At 40.4% G+C, this 13,912-nt stretch overlaps 2 protein-coding genes across 2 annotated transcripts; one reads left to right on the top strand and one right to left on the bottom strand.

The window, feature by feature from the left end:
• The first annotated feature begins 302 nt into the window (after positions 1–302).
• LOC122301773 lies at positions 303–1,670 on the top strand. Its single transcript, XM_043113156.1, has one exon. The coding sequence runs from the start codon at positions 303–305 to the stop codon at positions 1,668–1,670; it is 1,368 nt and encodes a 455-aa protein (XP_042969090.1).
• An 8,898-nt stretch (positions 1,671–10,568) lies between these two features.
• Positions 10,569–11,917, bottom strand: LOC122301772. The gene is made up of 3 exons (XM_043113155.1): positions 11,375–11,917; positions 11,038–11,222; positions 10,569–10,893 (listed from the first exon to the last, which is right to left on the bottom strand). The coding sequence occupies exons 1-3, from the start codon at positions 11,915–11,917 to the stop codon at positions 10,569–10,571; spliced, it is 1,053 nt and encodes a 350-aa protein (XP_042969089.1).
• Positions 11,918–13,912: the final 1,995 nt, after the last annotated feature.

Here is a 13,912-nt window from a genome sequence, read left to right as displayed (position 1 = left end):
GTTCCAAGCAAACCTGTTCGTATGAATCTATGATATGCAACCCTATGTTCTGGAATATCCGGGGCCTTAGAACATCTCAAAGAAGGGTTTGTAAGTTGGTAAGGAAATTAAATTTGAATTTTATTATGTTAGCTGAGCCTTTTGCTGATGATTACAGGATGGTTAGCCTGCAAAATTTATTGAAGTTTGATTGCTGTTTTTCAAATTTTTGTGTTGGTGGAGAGCTTTGGTTAATCTGGAAAGAAGATTTGCATTTATCGATTATTAGTTAGAATGCCCAACATGTGACTGTTTCTATGAGCATGGATTCTCAGCAGGTTGTTATTTCTGTGGTGTATGCTAAATGTAATCATGTAGAAAGACGGGAGCTTTGGAGATTGTTGCAACTTGATGCAGTACAAGATGCACCTCAGTTATGCCTAGGTGATTTTAATATTATTTGTGGGGAGGAGGAACATCGTGGTGGTAGACCGAGATTGCGAGTTGCCATTGATGAATTTAATGAGTTTATTGATAACTGTGGTCTCGTTGATATGAAAGCTGTGGGGAGTAAATTCTCATGGTGTAATGGTCAGAGGGGACTAGCTCGGAGTTGGTCGAAAATAGATAGATGTTTAATGAATGTTGTGGCTGCAGGTGTTTTTCCGGACGCTTTATGTAAATATATGGCACGGACAATTTCTGATCATGCCCCGTTGTCCTTTGTGTTTAAGAATTTGGGGCATCGCTATGGTCCTTCCTCCTTTAAATTTCAGCAAATGTGGGTGTCTCATAGTAACTTTTGGGAGGTGGTTAATGATACTTGGAGGCATTCGATTGAGACTATGGGTCTTCGTGGCCTTGCTACTAAGTTAAAGAGAGTGAAAATAGTCTTAAAGGACTGGAATCATCGTGTTTTTGGTCATACGAAGACAAAGATCCAAGAATTGGAGAGTAAAATTGAACAGTTAGAAAGCCAACTCCATGAGGGTTTTTCAAAAGATACAGAGCAAGTTTTATTGGAGGCCAAGGAAGATCTTGCAGTTTGGATGAAAAGAGAAAAAACAAGGCTTTCACAGCAGGTGAAGCTTAGGTGGATGGAGAAAGGAGAGGCCTCGGCTCAGTTTTTTAAAACTTTTGTTTCTCTTAATAAACCTTTTGTGCAGGATATGAGGTGTCCAAATGGGACGTGTTTAAATTCTCCGGAAGATATTCATTCAGGTGCTGTGGATTATTTCAGTTCTTTTCTTCAGGCGCGTGCTTCAAGAGTTCTGCCTGACTTGTCACATTTGGTGCAAAATTCTATTTTTGAGGAGGAAAATGCTAATCTCCTCCAGTTCCCTTCAATCCAAGAGGTTAAAGAGGCTATGTTTTCTATTCCTGTGGATAGTAGCCCGGGTCCAGATGGTTTTGGATCTGGATTCTATAGGGCATGTTGGGATATTGTTGAAGCTGACGTCGTGGCAGCGGTTCGGGAATTGTTCCTTGGCACTCCAATGCCGAGGTTTTACTCTGCGTCTTACATTGTTCTCATTCCAAAAATGCAGCGGCCTACTAGTTTTGATAAGTTCCGCCCTATCAGTTTATGTTCAGTGGTGTATAAAGCTTTTTCCAAGATCCTGGTTAGAAGATTATCTCCTGTTCTTAACAGAATCATCTCTTCAGAACAAGGTGCTTTTCTTCCTGGGTGAAGCATATTTGAGAATATTTCTTTGGCCCAAGAAATGATACACATGATTAATAAAAAGGTTAGGGGTGGTAATATTGTTATTAAAGTGGACATGGCTAAGGCCTATGATAGCATCGATTGAGACTTTTTAATCCATGTTATGGCTTCATTTGGTTTTTCTGGGAGGTTCTGCAATTTGATCAGAAATTGTATTTCGACTCCTTGGTTCTCGGTGGTTATGAATGGGTCGTCTAAAGGTTTTTTCTCCAGTGTGCGAGGTTTGCGCCAAGGTGACCCATTTTCGCCATATTTGTTTATTCTCGTTGAGGAGGTGCTCTCCAGGCTTTTAAAGCATAAGTTTCTGAGTGGTCATATTGTTCCGTTCTCTCATCCCGAGGTACGCCTCTTATTTCTTATTTATTATATGCTGATGATGTTATGTTGTTTGTTAATGGTGGAAGAGCTTCTTTGAAAGAAGTTAGAGATACTTTTGAGTTATATGAAGCCTAGTCTGGTCAAGTGGTGAGTAGAGAGAAGTCCTCAATCTTTTTTTCTGAGTATGCTTCTAATGCTCGGAAAAGGAGATCTTTACTGTTGACATCGTTCTCAGAAGGTTTTTTCCCGGCCAAGTACTTGGGAGTCTCGCTCATGGTAGGTCGTCTGAAAATATCGTATTTTGATGATTTATTATGCTGCATTCGATGGAAATTGGAAGGCTGGCAGAATAGGCTTCTATCTTCTGGTACCCGTCTTCTCTTATTGAGACATGTCCTAGCCAGTATCCCTATTCATTTGCTCTTTGTTTTGCATGCTCCTAAGGCTGTCATGGCAGCCTTAAAGCGGCTTATGAGTAATTTTTTCTGGGGTTCATGGAATGGTAAGCAAAAGCGTCATTGGGTAAATTGGAATAATATTTGTTCTCCTATTCAAGAAGGAGGTTTGGGTCTTCGAAAATTAGAAGAAGTCCAAGAATCTTTATTTATGAAGCTGGCTTGGAATTTATTGACAGGTGATTCTTTGTGGGCCAATTTTTTCAAGCAGAAGTATGTGAAAAATCAGCATGTGACTTTGGTAGATCAACGGAAAGGAACAGTTTTTTGGAAGCATATTGTGGGTATTTTCCAAAGGTTTTAGGCAATTCTTGGTGGAGGGTTCGGGATGGTAATGTGTCTTTTTGGAGAGATCCTTGGCTTAAATCGGGAGCTCTTGTCAACTCTTGTGATATATCTGATTATCCTCTTTTGAAAGTTCGGGAATGTAGGCTTCATAATGGTTGGGATATGGATTTGTTACATAGATTGGTAGGGGACACTAAAATGGAAGAAATTCTTAATTGTCTCGGTGAACAAAAAGAGGGTGGAGATTTATTGATTTGGAAGCCTAATCTGAATGGGGTTTTTTCCTCAAAATCGACTTGGGAGTGTGTTCGTGTTCGTGCACCAAAATCTGAATGGGCTACCTGGATTTGGCATTCAGCTCTTCCAAAAAAATATTCGATTACCATCTAGAAGGCTTTGCATTATAGCCTTACTGTTGATAGTCGTATTAGCTCTTTGGGTATTCCTTTGGCCTCAAGATGTGAATGTTGTACGCAGGGGTGTGTGGAAGATCAAGATCATGTCCTTGTTTATGGGAGGATTGCTGCTGACATTTGGAGGTGGGTATCTACACAGTTAGGGATGCCTTATGATTCACAGAGATCTTGGAGAGCAACTATGAAGTTGTGGTTTAGGCGTGCAACTCATTCGACTCAAAAAGGTACTCTGCTTGCTCTTGTTCCTATTATTGTGACTTGGTCCCTTTGGATGTGGAGGTGTAAGGCATGTATGGAAGGGAAACACGTTGTTGTGAGTTCTCTCTGGGCTTCTATTAAGGCAGCCATTGCATGGGTGGGTGTCAGGTTACGTGTTAGTAAAAAGATAACTGATGGAGATGAAAGAGTGTTAAATTTTTTCTCTATTCTAGTAAACATGTGAAGAGGAAAAACTTTATGTTGGTGAAATGGATGAAACCAAGTCCGGGGTGGTTTAAATTAAATGTGGATGGCAGTTCTTTAGGAAATCCAGGTCGTATGGGTGCCAGGGGCATTATTAGAGATGAGAATGGGCATCTTATTTGGGCTTTTGCGAAGGAGTTAGGGTATGTCTCTAATAATGAGGCTGAGCTCATTGCGCTTTATTATGGTCTTCAGTATTGTCAGGACCTAAATATTGGAAGAGTGGAGATTGAATTAGATTCGCTGTTAGTGGTTCACTGGTTGCAAAAAAGGCGTTGTGGTATATGGTATCTTGAAGATTATTGGGAAAAGATACAAGTTATGGTCGCAACCTTGGAGGTCGAGATCCAACACATATACAGAAAAGGCAATGCAGGAGCAGATTTCTTGGCTCGTTTGGCGTCTGATCAGAAGAATGGTACATGGAGTTCATACAATGACGTGCCTCATTTGCTTAAAGGTATATTGAAAGTGGATAAAATTGGTCTTCAGGCTATTCGGTTATAGGTTTGTTTTTTTTGGTGGTCTATTTGTTTTTTTTTTTTTGCAAGTTGGTTTCGTTGTTTTTTTGTTGTATTGTGTTTTTGGTCTGCTGGTTTTTGTTTGGGCTCTTTTTTAGCACTTGGTTTGGGCTAATTGTATGCCCCCAAGTGTCTTTTTGTTACTACGGTATTCCTTCGCCACAAGTGAGGGTTTCTTAATAAACTTGGAACAGGCCTGCTATGTGGGTGACTACTGGCTCTTTACAAAAAAAAAAAAAAGCATTAGCATTGGATTAGGCAAAGAAAAAAATATAAAATTTGGTTCAAATCACATGTTTTGCCTTTTGTTGATTCCATTCAAGAGAGATTCCTACATTGGATTGGAGAGAGAGAGAGAGAGAGAGAGAGAGAGAGAGAGAGAGAGAGAGAGAGAGAGAGAGAGAGAGAGAGAGAGAGAGAGAGAGAGAGAAAAATTATTCATAAATTATTCAATAGATGGGAATAGTAACCATATAAATATATAGAATTTCTATAGCTTGTAAGCCAAAAATTTACATTTGCCTCTTTCAACGTAGACAATTTAATGGGGTTGTTAGCTAAATTTTAGTTTGCATTTACATTTGACTATGCTAATACTCTAAGATCTCAATCCAATATTAATAGTGTTGGAATATGTATAATTTTATTGGAATTAAGTTAGGTTTAATAAGCTATAATAGATAAGCTCACGAGTTATCATTTATTAAGATTACTTAGGGATTTTTATTTAGGCTCAAAGACCCAAAAGTTTGTTTTAAAGCCCATTAAGGTTTAGTGGATGATTATAGATGGTGCTAATGTGTCAATATTTTTGGAAATTCCAATTAAGATTTATTAGATAATCTTGAATAGGCCACGAGCCAAAATTTATTATAATGGATTAATTATTTTTATAAAACTGAACAATAGGATTAACACCCATTTAATATTTATAGATCAAATGGGCGCCTATTTAATTAGAATCAAGCCCAATAATATATTTATAAGCCCATATATATTTATTAGACGAGTTGAGCTTATTTTGAAATTTAAAATCGACCAATTAAAATTGTTAAGTGACTTGGCCCACGAAAAAATTATAGACAAATCTCAAAATTTAGCTGAACCTTGAAATGGCCCAATCCCTTTTTTAGAGCCCAAAATAGGACCAGAAATAAATTTGTATTTAAACCTATGGACGAATCAATTATCCCGTACACGTATACATAGAAACCAAAACCATGGATACCCTTCTTGTAGGGCCCAAGGAAGCCAGACACAAATCGCGCGAACTAGTTTCTCAACCTTAAACTGCTATCAAGTCGTAGCTACGCTATCGCACCACCATATGAAGCCCCTTGCAAAGCACAACAGCCATCCGCGTTGTGTACCATCTCATCGCACGTCCACCCTCTGTTAGGAGGTTGTAAGCTCAGGGATCTATGGAGATAAAGGTGAGGACTTTGAGGTTTGGTGGTAAGGAGGCGTGAGTTGCAAAATGCGAAGTGAAGAAGGTACTTTCAGGGTTTGGTTAAGTCTTCAGAAGATCTCCAAATGACGTAGCTTCAGCAAGTCTTGTGGGGAAACGATGTCACTGAATAAATTGGTGGAAATGGCACAGTTTTGATTAATTAAACGGTGTGTTTTTGGTTAGTCTTGGAATCTGTTATGCCAGCGAGTTTTATGTAATTTCCTTTTAAGTCAGTTAAGTATCTGTCTGGATGAATTTCTGGATTCATTCTGGAGCATTTTCATTTATTAGGTGGTTGTCTTCTATGGAGGAATTGGGGTCCTCGAATACCCCAAGACATATTAACATTGAAAAATTCTAAACATAAGCCCATACACCACACACCATCTATTTTTTTTAAATTTTTTTATTTTTTTATTTTATCAAATGTTTAGTATATGAATAATGAATAGAAAAATTGAATTAGTTTAAAAAGAATAAATCTAAAAAAAAATTTAAAAAAATTTTAAAAAATAAAAAATATATGGTGTGTGGTATATGAGGCTTATGAGTAGCAATGCTCATTAACATTTGAGGTATTTCATCACTCTTGTGTCATCTTCTATACTGTTCCTGCTACATTTCTTATATATAATCTGTGCAAATCAACGGATTACAAGTGGTATCACAAGCCGTCGATCCTACCCAATCCACCCAGACAGATCAAATCCAAACCAATCCACATATATTCACCCAGAAATAACAATCCTTCTTACAATCCCATCCAACCCATACACTATCATACCCTACCATATCCAATACGTAATATCAAACCCAGACACCAATCCAAACAGAACCATACACTACCATACACTACAATCTTCAATACTCAATATCAAACCAAGAAACCAACCCAAACAGACCCATACATTAATATGACCGAAAATACAATATCTAAACACCAACAACAAGAAACTTTACAGTAGCAAGTTGACTATCACCATCAAGAAATCCTGGAATTGAAAACAGATGTTAGTACTGTGAAAATAGATGTCAAAAAAAAATTAAGGATATGATACGTACCCTTTTCGCCCAACATCACAATCCACCTCCTCCTCCTCCTACTCCACCCTTTAACCAAGAATTTCCTCCAGAACCTAAAAATCCAGACTTGAGAAGGTTCAACCCTAGGTGGGTCAGACTTGACTTTCCTCATTTCCAATGTGTTAATCCTGCTGCGTGACTTTTCAAAGCCAACCATTACTTTTAATTCCACCAAACAGCACTGCCTCAGCAATTGTTGATGGCCTCCTACCACATGGAAGGGGATGCTTTTGTGTGGTTCCAAACCGTTGCAGATGGGGGTTTATGTAGGGATTGGGAAGCTTTTTCCAAATCATTATTACTTCATTTTGGTCCAAAAGCCTATGACAATCCCATGGAGGCATTGACAAGGCTAAAGCAGACCAGTTTGGTGGCTGGATATATGGCACAATTTGAAACTTTATTCAACTGCTTGAGGGGGCTCTCGGATGACCATAAGTTGAGTTGTTTCCTTAGTGGCTTGAAGGACAAAATTCACATTCCAATCCACATGTTGAACCCGGTAAATTTAACTGCAGCGTATAGGTTGGCGAAAATGCAAGAAGAATATCATAGCAGTACTAGAAAATATAGCAAACCAATGGAAGCAAAGACCACTACAGTTACTGGGGGAAATTTTGTCCAGCATTCTTATTCCAATGATAGTTACAACAAATGGAAGAAACCAATGGGGTTTACGAAAAAAGGGTCTATGCTACCATTGCAACGAGAAATGGAACCCAACTCATAGTTACAAAAATCCTAGAATTTATTTCATGCAAGTAAAATAAAGAAGTAGTGGAAGAGGAAGAGAAGGAACTTTGTGGGAAAGATGAAGAAAACAAGCAAATAGAGATACTGGCCAGCAACAAAGCAGAACTCGAGATTTCCTTGGTTGCTATATCTGGAACTTACTGTAAGAACTATGAGGTTGGTGGGAAGTATCAATGAGGAGAAAGTGGTGATTTTAGTAGACTTGGGTAACTCACACAACTTTATAGATTCAACCTTGGTCTCCAAGTTGTAGCTACCAGTGAAGGGTTATGCAGAACAATGTAGATGAAAGTACAAGGCAATTCGCTCCAACCTCCTCTTCATTTAGTAGACCTAACGGGTAGTGATATTGTACTAGGAGTCCAATGGTTAGAGACCTTGGGCCCTATCACTTTGGACTTTTCGAAGTTACTAATGAGCTTCGGGTGGGACGGGAAGGCAATAGAATTGAAAGGGTTGAAACTGAATCCTTCAGTTGTGGAGGATAGTGCAAAAATGTTCGAGGCCACTATGGCCAAAGGGAAGGGAATTCTCTTACAAATTACGTGTGTTGGGGAAGAATAACAGGAGTATGGGAATGTGGGTGAACCATTTTCAGAATTGCTAGAAGAGTTTAAAGAGGTGTTCAATGAAACTCAAGGATTACCCCCACCTTGTACCCATGACCATCAAATAGTCCTCAAGGAGGGCACTCAACCCATAACAAATAGACCCTATCAATATCCATATTACCGAAAAATAGAAATTGAAAATATGGTGGTTGAGTTGTTGAAATTGGGCATGATTAGACCTAGTTCTAGTCCTTTTTCAGCTCCAATTTTGCTAGTTTGTAAAGCTGATGGTAGTTGCCGACTTTGCGTGGATTATAGGGCACTTAACAAAGAAATAGTAAAGGCAAATTTTCCTATTCCAGTTATAGATGAGTTGTTGGATGAACTCTTAAGAGCAGTGATCTTCTCTAAGCTCAACTTACTGTCAGGCTATCACCAAGTGAGAGTGGTGCCTAGTGACTTCCTAAGACAGCTTTTTATACCCATGAGGGACATTACAAGTTTTTGGTGATGCCTTTTGGCCTCACCAATGCTCTAGCTACATTTCAAGGGTTAATGAATAAATGTATTCAAACCCTTTTTGAGGAAATTTGTGCTTGTTTTATTTTTTATTTTTTTAATGACCTATTGGTATATAGTATATCTTGGGAGGAGTATGAGAATCATTTGAGACAGGTTTTAAACATGCTGAAATTGCACTACTTGTATGCCAAAAAATCTAAGTGTCGATTTGCTATGGAAGAAGTGGATTATTTGGGTCACATAATTTTTGGGCAAGGTGTTAAGGCTGACCCTTCAAAAATTTAGTCAATGTTGGATTGGCCAACCCCTAAGACACCTAAGGCCTTGAGAGGGTTCTTGGGGTTAACGGGGTGTTATAGAAAATTTATAAGGCATTATGGGCTGTTAGTAACTCCACTTACTCAACTTTTGACAAAGAATGGGTTTGTGTGGACCCAAGAGGTAGAACTGGATTTTTTTTAAGTTAAAAGAAGCGGTGACACAGCCACCCGTCCTTGCACTACCAGATTTTTCAAGGCCTTTTTTACCTTGGAGTACTGTGATGCTAGCGAGAAGGGTATAGGTGCTGTCCTTATGCAGTCGGGGCAGCCTATTGCCTTTTTTAGTAAAATGTTGAAGGAAAGGGTTCTATTACTCTCAACATATGAGAAGGAGTTTCTGGCCATGGTGACAGCTGTGCAAAAATGGTAGCTCTATCTTTTGGGGCAATCATTTACCATCAATACGGGTAAACAAGCATTGAAATTTCTACTGGAGCAAAAAATTGTGATGGAAGCTCAATACAAATGGTTGAGTAAGCTTATAGGCTACGATTTTAAGATTGAGTACAAGAGGGGAAGGGAGAACATCGTGGCAGATGCACTGTCGAGTAAAGGGGAGATTGAAAATGAAGATGTCGGATTGTTTACCTAGATTTCGTTTCCCACTTCAAATTGGGTGGAAGAGTTGAAACTAAGCTATAAAAACATTACAAAGCCTTAGATTTGATGGATAAATTGTTGAACCATCAAGAGGTCCCTAGAGGGACCACATTATAGCAAGGGATAATCTTGAGGAAAGGCAGAATCTTCATAGTTCTAGATTCACCTTTCAAACTGAAAGTATTGCAATTTATTCACACCGACCCTATAGCTAGTCTTTTGGGGTACTTAAAGACCTATCAAAGGGCTAAAAGGGACTTCTATTGGCTAGGTATGAAAAAAGACAATAAAATGTAGGTGAGGGAGTGCAAAATATGTCAAGCTTCTAATTATGAGACACTACCTCCAGCTGGTCTCCTACAACCTCTCCCCATACCCCAACAAGCTTGGGTCGATATTTCAATGGATTTTGTGGAAGGGTTGCCAAGGTCTAAAGGGTGCTATGTAATTTTGTTGTGGTGGATCGTTTCACTAAATATGGACATTTCATGGCCCTATCACATCCCTATACAACTCAAGAAGTGGCTAAGGTGTTTTTCGGGCCAGTTTTCAAATTGCATGGTTTTCCAAAAACCAAAGTGTCTGACAGGGACCCAGTTGTAACACCCTATTCCCGGAGGTCCGGAGAGTTAGCTCTTATTACTTAATATCAACATCAATATCACAACTATGAAATCTAGAAAAAACTCCATAAAATATTAATTTACTCATTCAATCCAAATATCCATGTTCCTTTATAGGGAAAACAAAGAAATTCTCAATAACATAAATTAAAACCTCCCAAAAGACTCGAAAATATCCTTAACTCATCAACTCAAAATATCCAAAATTATCCTTAACTCTCAAATAAACACTTGTACCCTTTCTCCCCCCTTAGACAAGTAGATTCTCTTCCATCCTGCTAGTTTTCCTTCAATCTTCTCGATAATACCTTCCCACATTGTCTTAGATTTATGAGGGGCCCCCAAGGGAAGTTCAAGATACTTCATAGGCAAGGATGAAACCTTGCAACCCAGGATGGCTGCCGCCGTACTTAGGTTGTTGACCGAGCCAACGGGGACTACTTCTGACTTGGATAAATTCACCTCAAGGCCTGATACAGCTTCAAAACAAAGAAGAAGTGCTCATAAAGAGAGGAACTGTTCCTGGTCTGGGTCACAGAAAATCAATGTATCATTGGCGAAGAGAAGGTGGGAGACTGTCAAGCTGGCATGTGTGGAACCGCCCACCGTGAAACCAGAGAGAAAACCCCCTTCCACCGCCCTTCTCAGCATTCTAATCAGCACATCCATGACAAGAATAAATAATAGCGGGGAGATAGGATCCCCTTGTCTCAAACCCCGACAACTGTTGAAAAAGCCTTCAGGAGTGCCATTGACCAAAACAGAGAATCTGGCTATTGTAATACAGTGCTTTATCCACTGGCACCATCGTTCCCCAAAGTCGTACCTATCAAGGATATACAACAAAAAATCCCAATGCACATGATCAAAAGCCTTTTCCATGTCTAGTTTACATAAGATACCTGGAATGCCGGATCAGACTCTACTCTCCAGGCACTCATTGGCGATGAGGGCTAAGTCAAGAATTTGCCTTCCTTTCACAAAAGCATTTTGGGATTTCAAAATGATCTTCTCCAAGACTTCGCTCAACCGCTTTACTAAAACTTTGGAAATGATCTTGTAGACCCCACTTATCGAACTTATGGGACGGAAATCATTCACTTTCACCAACCGTACCCTCTTGGGAATGAGGGTGATGAAAGAAGCATTAAGGCTCTTCTCAAATTTTGTAAGGGTATGAAATTAAAAAAAAAAATCTTCATAAGATCCTCCTTAACAATATCCCAACAAGCATAAAAGAAAGCCATAGGAAAACCATTAGGTCCCGGGGCTTTATCTTTATTCATACCTTTTAACACTCCAAGAACCTCGTTTTCATCAAAAGGCCTCTCCAACCAAGCCGCGCTTGAGTGGTCAATAGAATCAAAGGCTAGTCCGTCAACCTTGGGCCTCCAAGTGTATTGCTCTGTCAAAAGCTTCTCATAAAATTGGACAATACGCTCCTTAATGACATCTCTACCCAGTAAAACTCTGCCATCCGTATGGAGGACCTCTATGACATTATTTCTTCGATGGGAATTTGCAATTCTATGAAAAAACTTTGTGCTCCTATCCCATTCTTTCAACCAAAGGGCCCGTGATTTTTGTCTCCACATAATCTCCTCCATAGTAGTAACTTTTTCTAGTTCAGTAACAACAGTCAATTTTCTTGCCCTATCATTATCTAATAATGTCCTTTCTACTTCTTTTTCATCAAATTGTTGTAGTTCCATGAAGAGTTTGTTCTGCTGGTCATTGATGTTCCTGAAGACTTCCAGGTTCCATTTTCTTAGATCATTTTTCAAAACTTTTAGTTTCCCAGCTAGTATAAAGCTAGGAGTGCCTGTGAACTGGTAAGATGCCCACCACATGCTGACTTTCTCAACCACATGTTCTGGAACTTAAAGTAACGGCGTCCCTCTTGAATACCCCCACAGTCTAGTAAAAGGGAAAAATGATCTGAGCAAAGGCGGGAGAGCCGTTTTTGGCATAGGGTGGGAAAGTGGGCCTCCCAAGAGGAAGAAACGATGAATCTGTCCAAACTCGACCATGCCCTTCCATTTGACCAGGTAAAATCGCCCCCTGCTAAGGGGAGATCCACCAAGTCTAGATCAAACAAGAGGGTGGAGAAATCAGCCATGGCTGAATCCAAACTAGAAACCCCTGACCTCTCGCTCGGAAACTAAGTGATGTTGAAATCACCCCTATACACTATGATACATCCCGCCAACTGCAAAGGCCAGCTATCTCATCCCAAAGAAATTTTTTGCTGCTATCATAGTTAGGCTCATAAACATCTACGAAGCCCCAACAAAATCCATCATCCACATTAGAGAAAGAGCAAGCTACTGAAAATTTTCCAACACATTCATCTACGAGGTTAATTGCTCTTTTGTCCCACAACACTAGAATTCCCCCTAAAGCACCCTTAGAAGCGAGAGTGGTCCATCCTGCATACGAACAATGCCACAAGCTTCTAATGATGTTTCTATGGATATATTTTAGTTTCGTTTCCTAAAAATAAATAACATCTGCCTTCCATTCCCATAATAAGTTCTTGATTGTGAGGCGCTTTTTCAGGTCAGTTAAGCCTTGAACATTCTAGGCTAGAATCTTTGGCTTCATGGATCACCAAGATTCACCCTATCTTTAAGTTGTCCCTTGCTCGTGTTGCCCTTCCTTACATCATAGTTTATGGAATAGACCAGTCTTTTAAGTTCCCTGTCCTTCTTAACAATAGATTTAGCCAAAGAAGGCTGACCCGCTCTCATAGCGATGAGTAAAGCTTGCAACTGGTCCTCAAAGCCCTCGTAGGACATACCCAAGCAATGCCGCATATCATTCACCTTCTTGAGGACCCAATCCGAATGTAATTCAGTTGAAGAATCTTCTGGTGGCAATGAGCAAAATGGGCTAGGTACTTCCTCGGGTTCACCTGGTTTAGTGGACAAAATGCCAGCCCCTAACTCCTTGCACACTAGCTGTAAGTTTGACCCACAAAGGGATCCTACGTTTGAAGATCCCTAATCCAGAGAAGAGTTGTCTCCTTTTCCATCTTGCACAATACCCTGGACAAGGTCTCAAAGAGACCTATAGAGAGAAGATGGGCTTCGAGAACTGCTCCTGTGTCTAGACTAGGTGCAGACGAAAGCCCCACCCCATTAGGCCTGCCTTTCACGATCTTGATCTGCTCCAAAGTGCCATACCCAGCTTCGATGGAGGCCATCGGCCCATTCTGTGGTGGCCGCGAGTTGGTGGTGGGCTGTGAGGTGTCTTTCGTAGTCAGCCCGTGAGTGTTCTCCGATAGAAACAATGGAGTTGGATGCTCCGTACCCATGTCAGAAGGTTCACTGGCGACCATCAGGATGTTCTGCAATGGTGGATCGTCGGTTTGAGTTACCGCCGGTGGAGGGGTTTTGAGCAAGCCTTGGGAAGTTGACCCTCCTGAGAGAAGCGGGTCTATGGCTGGTTTGAAAATGTGAGAGGGCCTGTCCGAGCCATGTGGGCTTACAGCCCGTGAATGAGGCCTTGAGGCCCGAGGCTGAGGGCAGACAGGGCCTGCCTCAGTTGAAGCCAACCTGCCCACGTGAAGGGCTTGAGGTCCATGGGTGAGGCCTTGTGTCCCGTAGCTAAAGCTCATGGCCTGTGGGCTTAAGGCCCGAAATTGAGGGCAGACAGGTTCCCTTTATCCTACGGCCTTCTCTATACCCTCTGTCCTTCCCGATGCTTTCTGTAAGTCCTTTTCAGCACCATAATTTCTGCCCAGTTCGACCTTCTTGCCTAGTCCCATCACCATGCTCAATCCTAGGTCCACCTTTTTCATCAAAAAGGAAACATCTTCTAAGACTCCTAAAAGTTGAGCTCTG

Source organism: Carya illinoinensis, chromosome 2 (genome assembly GCF_018687715.1).
Source record: "Carya illinoinensis cultivar Pawnee chromosome 2, C.illinoinensisPawnee_v1, whole genome shotgun sequence".
NCBI lineage: Eukaryota > Viridiplantae > Streptophyta > Magnoliopsida > Fagales > Juglandaceae > Carya > Carya illinoinensis.
Note: the sequence above shows the minus strand (reverse complement) of the source record. Positions and strands in the feature narration are given on the sequence as shown.